The sequence below is a fragment of the Odontesthes bonariensis genome, chromosome 19 (assembly GCF_027942865.1).
Source record: "Odontesthes bonariensis isolate fOdoBon6 chromosome 19, fOdoBon6.hap1, whole genome shotgun sequence".
Classification (NCBI taxonomy): domain Eukaryota; kingdom Metazoa; phylum Chordata; class Actinopteri; order Atheriniformes; family Atherinopsidae; genus Odontesthes; species Odontesthes bonariensis.
Genome location: NC_134524.1, coordinates 2,231,851 through 2,241,300, shown reverse-complemented (window position 1 = coordinate 2,241,300; position 9,450 = coordinate 2,231,851). Strand labels below are relative to the sequence as shown.

General features: G+C 42.8%; 1 protein-coding gene across 1 annotated transcript; it reads left to right on the top strand.

Annotated features, from left to right (window-relative positions):
• Window positions 1-1,277: 1,277 nt before the first annotated feature.
• Window positions 1,278-9,223, top strand: LOC142369454 (uncharacterized; the record flags this gene model as incomplete). Its single annotated transcript, XM_075451809.1, has 2 exons — window positions 1,278-1,586; window positions 6,485-9,223. Coding segments are annotated over 2 exons (1,338 nt in total), but the record flags the coding sequence as incomplete, so codon positions are not given.
• Window positions 9,224-9,450: the final 227 nt, after the last annotated feature.

Below are 9,450 nucleotides of genomic sequence, written 5' to 3'. Positions count from 1 at the left end.
TTTGCTCTAAAACAGAATAAATGCTCAGGCCCTTAGTAATACTAATATTGAATAAAATAATCATAATCATAAATAATACAAGCTCAAACCAATAAAACATGGCATATCAATTCATTGAGACGTGCAACATGTATGACTTATGACGGCGCCACTGCTGTGTCGCACAGGCACCGTCACTAACTCCGTCATTTTCTTTTATTGCATCTTGCAAAGCTCAATTGTTGCTTTCTCTTCTGTGAAAGTTGCGGTGTTACGGGGCATTTTCGGAGATTCAGCGAAAGCTAAACACAGAAGTGTCAGAGTCCACCACGTGATGCGTCTGAGCCAATCACGTTAGCAGAAACGAGCAGCAGCCAATGAGATTCTGTCATTAGCTATAAATCCATCTTTAGACATCCACGATTGGTTACTGATAGAAAGGAAGTGCCGTTATTTGGGTGACATATCATTGTGCAGGAGACTCAGAGCTTTCCAACGATACCGGTCATGACAGACTTCAGTAAATAGACGAAGCTCGGCATGGCGCGTTGGAATGCTAACTTTTTGGTAAATTCGGGGGAAACGTACTGCCGCAAGTAAACAAAATGTAATAAAATAAACATTTTAATTGATGTTTTCAACCTTTTCTTTATAGCAGGTCTAAAGAAAAATCTGAAAAATCACTGTTTTTGCCTGCCGTGTCACGCCTTAATGGAATGTGACTGGATGGTTAAAAACTGTGCAGAAAGGTTATCAAGAGAAGAAGAAAAGTGGGTGTGGTTTAACACGCTGCCTGCCACAGCTGGATCTTATCGTATGTGCTGACAGTTGCAGAGTCCATCAGTCGGACCAGAATGGAGCAGAACCAGGAGCAGAACCAGGAGCAGAACCAGGAGCAGAACCAGGAGCAGAACCAGGAACTGAAGCAGGAGCAGAACCAGGAGCTGAAGCAGGAGCTGAACCAGGAGCTGAACCAGGAGATTAAGCAGGAGCAGAACCAGGAGCTGAAGCAGGAGATTAAGCAGGAGCTGAAGCAGGAGCTGAAGCAGGAGCAGAACCAGGAGCTGAAGCAGGAGCTGAACCAGGAGCAGAACCAGGAGCAGAACCAGGAGCTGAAGCAGGAGCAGAACCAGGAGCAGAACCAGGAGCAGAAGCAGGAGCAGAAGCAGGAGCAGAAGCAGGAGCAGAAGCAGGAGCAGAAGCAGGAGCAGAACCAGGAGCAGAACCAGGAGCTGAACCAGGAGCAGAAGCAGGAGCAGAAGCAGGAGCAGAACCAGGAACTGAACCAGGAGCAGAACCAGGAGCAGAACCAGGAGCAGAACCAGGAGCAGAACCAGGAGCAGAACCAGGAGCTGAAGCAGGAGCAGAACCAGGAGCAGGAGCAGAACCAGGAGCTGAAGCAGGAGCAGAACCAGGAACTGAACCAGGAACTGAAGCAGGAGCAGAACCAAGAACTGAACCAGGAGCAGAACCAGGAGCAGAACCAGGAGCAGAACCAGGAGCAGAACCAGGAGCAGAACCAGGAGCAGAACCAGGAGCTGAACCAGGAGCTGAACCCCTCCACCAGGAACAGAGCCGGCTCATCCTCTGGGTCCACCGGGCCACAGGTCAGTGTGGAGGAGGTTTTTATTTTATTTCTTATTTATTTGGTTAGGACTCTGCACATTAATCAACATATCAGCAAAGCATCCATGTAAATATGCCGGAGTTAGCACAGCTGCTAAATTTCATCCGTTGTCCTCAGGCAGGTATCATAAAAACATACAGACAATACACCATGACAAAAAACTAAAGAACAAAGAAACAGAAAATCTTTAGAAAGATTCACATCAAAGTTAAGAGTCCGTACACAAAAGGGAAAAGACGGAGAGGTGACCCATGAGAGCAGCTCTGGCTGTTTGCAACCACTGTTTAAGGCTCTTTTTAAAGGTGGTGGAATTGTCCCAGTTTCTAACACGAGTTGGCAGTGTGTTCCAGCACTGTTCCTCTGATGGACTCCACCATTTGGCCAAACTTAGTCCTGCATCATTGCACATCAGTCTCCTCTAGTGCTCTGGGGCCTCATGTACAAAGGGTGCGTACGCACCTTTTCACGTCAACGATCAGATGTATCAAGAACGAAAAGATCGTAGAAATGTGCGGTGCCTCACACCAACTTCAGGGCTGGCGTACGCACTTTTCTACAGCTGTTGATTCTTTGGCGACACTTAGACGTGATGTTGGGAAACTGTTATAACAAATAAATGTGAAAACAATTAGTCCTCAGGCAGTGATGCAGGGTTCTAGCTAGGATGAAATTATAGCGTAGTGGTGTAGGCGAGGGAGCGAAGCGACCAAGCCCGGGGGGGATGGTGCGGAGATTTAGGAAATTTAAGGTAAAAATTGGCCATTTTAGGGGTACCCAAAGGGAGAAATTGTACTTTAAAAACAATAAAGTCTTAATGGGAGATGTTCCCATTTCTACAAGAAAGGTAAGAGCAGACTGTACTTCTTGAGGAAGCTAAGGTCCTTCAAGGTTTGCAGCAAGATGTTGCAGATCTTCTACAAGTCTGTTGTTGAGAGCGTCATTTCCTCTGGCGTCATCTGTTGGGGCAGCAGCATCAGAACCAGGGACCTAAAAAGACTCAACAACCTGATAAGGAAGGCTGGTTCTGTTCTGGGGACGACTGTGGAACCTCTGGAGACAATAATGCAAAGAAGGATTTTGCATAAAATCAAGAGAATTATGGACAACCCTGAACATCCTCTCCATGAGACTGTTATCAGAAAACAGAGTCTCTTCAGTCAAAGGCTTCTTCAGTTTGGATGCAAAACGGACCGCTACAGGAAATCTTTCCTGCCCACAGCCATCAGCATCTATAATAACTCCTTGATTTAATTGAGTTACATCAACATTTATTTTCCCTCTGGGATAAATAAAGTATTTTTGAATTGAATTGAATTTGTTCCCATCTTTGCTTTTGGCAGTGTGTTACCTTCATAACGGACCTTGTCAGAAGACATTAAAACTCCGACATAACCAGGAATAGAGATTAAAAAAAAAATGTTTATTAAAGTTACACACTTTTCAGTTAAACAGACAAACAAACAAACAGACAGACAGACAAACCAACGCAACCAAAAACATAACCTCCTTGACTGGTAAAAACGCAGGCAACGCGACCAACATATTGTATGTAAGAAGCTTTGAAAAAGCACAGCAACCTTGACCGTTTTTGCTTACTTCAAATAGGGACGGGTTAAAATAGGCTACAGCTATTCTAACATGATTTCTGCCGAATCCCCTTACGTGTGCGCTTCTGCATGTGTGAGTAACCATGACTCACAAACCAGACTTTGCAAATGCTGCAATTCGAAGAGAGCGTGTGTGAACATGATGGCGACTGGCTCATCAGCCGCTTTAGGTTCCCGAGGGAAATCCTCCTGGAACTGTGCGCAGAGCTGCGCCCGGCGTTGGAGCAACACAGCGAGGAGTTAGTTGAAATATTAAGATGGGGAGATAACTAATTATGGGTGCCAATGCCAAAGGCATTAGACACACATATTTAATCTGTTGCCAGACTTTTATTATTCTCCCGTTTCCGTTCTAAAGTTCGGCGCGCTTCTAGTCTAGCAGTGATGGTCTGACCGGTCTAAAAAGCATCGATCGGGAATGGTGTGCTATTAAGTTTGGCTCTCATTCGTCGAAAGGAATTCCGGCCAAATGGGAAAAAGTGGGAAAATTGTAAATGGGAAAATACATTGAAAAGCACTTAACGAGTACTATGTGCTATTTTAGAGGTCTTATAACTGAGCCATAAAGCATAACAGACCTCATTCAAAGTTCATGTGACCTGAGACTCTCGGCTTTAACTGAACCAAAGGGTTTGTTGATACATTATACAGCTTTGACACAACGGCAGTTTCCGTTTTAGGAAGACTACATCTCAGCTGAGGTGCTTCTCCCACTGTTTCTCACTCTGAATTTAATACTGCACCAATTCCTCGAACAAATGTCTCTCATGTCCAAAATATCTGCCCAATCTGGACAAATTTTACTTCAAAAAGTAGGCATTTTTGTCCTCTTTCACACAAAGTCACACTCATTGAGCTTTTCCACACAGATTTATCACAAATCGCCTCTGAGCGCAGAGAGTCGGCCCTCCAGCTGACATTCCGCCCATTATAAACACCTACAATTAGAAAATTCAGGTGTAAAATGATTTTAAAACTGCCATGAAAAACGAGCCACAGATAGTAGCTGAATGAAAATTACACCGCTGGCTTCTGTCGTCTCCTGGGGCGCTGACGGTTCAAGAATTATTCGGATACAACTTTTACTTTTCGAACAGCGACCGTTTGTTCGAGACAGTCGAGTGCAGTCAAAATTATTAGTGCAATTTTAAGAAACCATAGTGTGCGTACATGTCAAGATGGATGCCCTGTTATAACAGCTTCATGTTATAAATCTGATCTGCCTTTGTCCTTTAAACTGATAGATAAGGGAAGTTTGAAATTACCCACAGTGCAATGGGAAAATGCATTGAAAGCACTTAACGAGCCAAAAACTGCCCTATTTTGGAGGCCTCACAACTCAGCCATACAACATCACAGAGACCTCATTCAAAGTTTGTGACAGTAGACTCAACTTTATATTTTACGATACAACAATACAACGACTCAACTTTACTATTTTTTTTAGCTTAGGTTAATATTATTAATTTTGTTCCATATTAGCTTTTAATCACCATTTGCCCCATTTATGGCCTCAATATAGAATCTGCTTTCACCTTACGGGTCATCCTTAAGACTTTATCTCTATCTTTCATTCATTTTATAATTTCTTTGTTCAACCAGGACAGATTATTTCTATGTTGCTTGGATTTACCTTTTTCTTTTTTTTGTGAAATGTGTTATAATATCATTGACTTTTTTAATAAAGTTATCTGAGCGAGCCTCAATGTCGTTATTTTCCAGAATATTAGACCTTCAAGATTTTGGATTTCCTCATTCAGGAATTGTTGCTGGCTTTTGGGTATGAAGTAGAACTGGTGACCTCTGGTGGATGCCATTAAATGCTTCCTCTTAATTTTCCAAGAGCACAAGATAAAATTGTGATCTGACAGGCCTGATAATAGATTAAAAGTCTTAGAGATTCTTTCAGGATTATTAGTAAATATTAGATCAATTGTTTATTTGACATATTAGTTATTCTTGTCGCTCCTTTTATAATTTGTCTCAAATTATACTCATCCATCAGCTGTTTAATATTTTTCCTGACTTGATGTCCCAGTTGATATTAAAATCAGCGAGTAGGATGATTTCCTTCTTCGAGTTGCAGTGATTTAAGATTGTCTGAAGATGATCATAAAACACATCCTTTGCTGAGGTGGATACACACAAATCACAGTAAAAGACATTGCAGAGCAGAGTGATGCATTTAGACCAGTACACTCAGCGTTAACGTCTTTAGGCCACCTTATTAGTTCATGTTGAAACTTCTCTCTGACAGATTAATACTCCCCCACCTCGCCCTGCTTCTCTAGCCTTTCTAAATACATTATATCCTGGAATGCTGCTAGCTGCTGTAGATGATGATGAATGTGTCAACCAACTTTCACATATTCCAAGTATATCAATATTAGAGTCACTTAATAAATGTTCCATTTGCTCAGTTTGTGTTTTTCCTGGTTAAAAACAGCAAAGTGTTTCCTGGTTTCATCTCCTCTCTCTGAGCTGCAGATCCAGATGTGCTCAGATTCAACATGTGCTGCATGCTGAATGATCTGCTGGAAGAAATTCAGCGGGCAGATTGTTGTGGTGGGACTTTTTCTGGCTCTCAGTCTGCAGATTTGAGAGGTTCAGGAGCTAATCTTCATTATTTGGGTTTAAAGTCTCTGGGTTACATGAATTGAACCTGGTGGTGGTAATATTCTGGCTCTTTAATGGTTAGATGACAGGTTTGTAGAGTTGTTTTAACAAAGAGAAACAGGTTGAGTTAAAACGGACTGTGTTTCCCTGATGGCTGTTGAGCTGAATGGCTGCAGACCTCTGAGTTGTAAGCTGGAACAGAGGGTTAGTGTAAAGAATGTCATGTATTACCACCGCTGTTACTTTTATTCCTTTAAACCAGCGGTCATCAACCTTTTTCAGCCCACCCTCTACATGGTGTTTAAGTGAAAAACTTGGACAAGACTCTGGTTCCTTCCATCATTTAGAAATATTGTAGCTCAAGTTCCTTTTCAGAGTTTCATCATGACAAAAAGAATAAGTAAAAAAGCAAAAAGCCAGAGTTTACTGCTTAAAAAGCTGAACGTGTGCAGAACACATCTGAGCACAGTGCTGATAGCTGAGGGCACTTATAAACGCACCCTCAGCGTTCATGTTTAATCTGAGATATTGAGACCTGTGTGGCTCGGTCTGTCCAGCTCCAGTTAGAATATGTTGGTTAGCGTAGGTTAGCTTAGAGAAATCTTTTGTGTGAACTTCAAAGGGATCTAAGTCTTCTTCCTCTCTGTCATTGCAGAAACATGGAGCCCAAGAGGTATCCAGATGGCACTGCTGTAAGGACTGTGGGAAAGTTATCAAGCGATCAAATCTGAGGTATCATCAGAGGCTTCATACTGGAGAGAAGCCATACAGCTGTGACCAGTGTGACACCAACGTATTCAATAGACACCAACGTATTCACACAGGAGAGAAACATTTCAGCTGTGATCAGTGTGGGACAGCTTTTACTAGATTATCTTATCTAAAGACACACCAACGTATTCACACAGGAGAGAAGCCATACAGCTGTGGTCAGTGTGGGGCAGCTTTCACTCAATTAGGTAATCTAAAGACACACAAACGTAATCACACAGGAGAGAAGCCATACAGCTGTGGTCAGTGTGGAGCAGCTTTCACTGCATTAGGTAATCTAAAGAGACACCAACGTATTCATACCGGAGAGAAACTTTTCAGCTGTGGTCAGTGTAGGGCAGCTTTCACTAGATTATCTGATCTAAAGATACACCAACGTATTCACACAGGAGAGAAGCCATACATCTGTGGTCAGTGTGGGGCAGCTTTCACTCATTTAGGTAGTCTAAAGACACACCAACGTAGTCACACAGGAGAGAAGCCTTACATCTGTGATCAGTGTGGGGCAGCTTTCACTAGATTATGTAGTCTAAAGACACACCAACGTATTCACACAGGAGAGAAACCTTATATCTGTGGTCAGTGTGGGGCAGCTTTCACTGAATCAGGTAGTCTAAAGAGACACCAACGTATTCACTCAGGAGAGAAACCTTTCATCTGTGGTCAATGTGGGGCAGCTTTCACTACATTAGGTAATCTAAAGATACACCAACGTAGTCACACAGGAGAGAAGCCATACAGATGTGTTCAGTGTGGGGCAGCTTTCTCTGTATTATCTAATCTAAAGACACACCAACGTATTCACACAGGAGAGAAACCTTTCAGCTGTGGTCAGTGTGAGGCAGCTTTCACTCAATTAGGTAATCTAAAGAGACACCAATGTAGTCACACAGGAGAGAAATTATTGGCTTAAAGGTTCCATGGCATGAAAATAAATGGAGACTTTTATATATTTTTATAGGTTTTTGTGGTCCCGATATACTATATCTGAGTTTTTTTCCCCCCAATTTTTTTCTTGGTGTAGAATTACAGCCAGTCCCAAAAATTAGCTTTTCTTAGGATCCTCAGAATGAGCTCTTTAGGGTCTGCAGCTTTAAATGCAAATGAGGAGGAGAAAGGCAAGACAAAGCGGAGTGTGTTGGTGTGGCCTTACTTACGCCCGTGGTACCATGCACAAATGTTTTGTGAATCGCTATGGCACGGCAGCCCTATGCCGTAAAACTAGCTAAACCTGTTGAAATGAGCTTACTTTGACAATATGATGAACTAGTTCGTGAGCAACTCTCCTAACACAGTCAAACATCAAGCAAGTTGAGCAGTTCAATCAAATGCGAGATGTGGAAAAAAAAAAGATGTTTCCGACCACCAGCAGGTGGCGCTGTAGGTGGATATCACTATTTTATATGTGCACGTTCAGGCTGGGTCCAGCAATTACCGTTTGAAGTTTGGGACAGATTGGATAATGTATGTGGGAGTTAAAAGCGACTTAAGTTTTCATGGCGAGTCATAAATTTGTGGTGTCGCCACGGCCACACCCTTTGAGTTTTGAAAAAGTTTTTCCATGATTTTATCCCCCCATGTCTTAGGAGTAGCCTAGCCAAGTTTGAAGTTTGTAGCATTAAATACGTAGGAGGAGTTTGATCAAATGTGAGGTGTGGGGGGTCCTTGCAGTTTCACTGGTCGGTCCCTAATTATAGAGCGTTAAATGAGCGTAAAAAAACGTTTCCTGCAAGGATGCTGAGATGCATCCCCGAGTGAAGGACGAATGGAGCAGGAGATTGACAGGCGGATTGGTGCAGCGTCTGCAGTAATGCGGGCTCTGCACCGGCCCGTCGTGGTGAAGAAGGAGCTGAGCCAGAAGGCCAAGCTCTCGATTTACCGGTCAGTCTATGTTCCTACCCTCACCTATGGTCACGAGCTGTGGGTAGTGACTGAGAGAATGAGATCGCGAATACAAGCGGCTGAAATGAGATTCCTCCGCAGGGTGTCTGGGCTCTCCCTTGGGCTCGGTATTGGCCCAAGTTCTGGAAACATTCATCATTAAAATGTTTGGCGCACACATACACAAATCTCTTCGGTTCTGTCGTCACTTTCCCAGAAAAAACTAAATCTGTCCACTGGCTCTTTAGAGGTTCTGATGCAGGAGCTCTAAACAGATTTTTTACATCCATGTACAGAGCAATGAGCTGGCCAAAGAGCTGTGGGCGGGGAAAGGCAGTTTATTGGCTCTGGGGGGAAACAACCTCCACGTCATAAGCCCACATCATAAGCGGCGGCTTTCTCGATCAGGTCATCTGCATGGTCACATTACCAAAGGCGGAGAATAATTTCCAGTGCATGGTTTAGGTCTATCATCATTTTTAGCCACTGGGGGACCGCAGGCAGGCTAGAGGAACTCATTCATTTTAAACACCTACCAATCAGAAGCCTTGCATTTGTTCAGATTAAAAATCTTCTTTGTGGATTACCACCTTCTCTTGTCAGGACTTTAGTTCTGAATGTTCTGTGGGGAGCACATGTTTGAAGAACCATTGAAAGTGCTTTATAATTTGTTGGGATTGTTTTTACTGGGGACAGATCTCCCGACGTTCAAGACAAACATGGCATCAATTGTGAGTTGATGGACAGAACAAAATGCAGTCTGTTTGAAAGTAGAAACATGTTTATTCTGTTATACTGAACATATTTGTTTTGTTTAAAGTTAAGATCCACAAAGTAGCTTTGCATCAGCTGTGGGTATTTCTGTAAACATCTGAAGAAGCAAGATATCATTTCAGTTTGATGTGAAGTCGAGCTTTACACTCGTCTGTATTTCATTGTTCTGCATTTCATTAAAGGTCAGATGTTAAC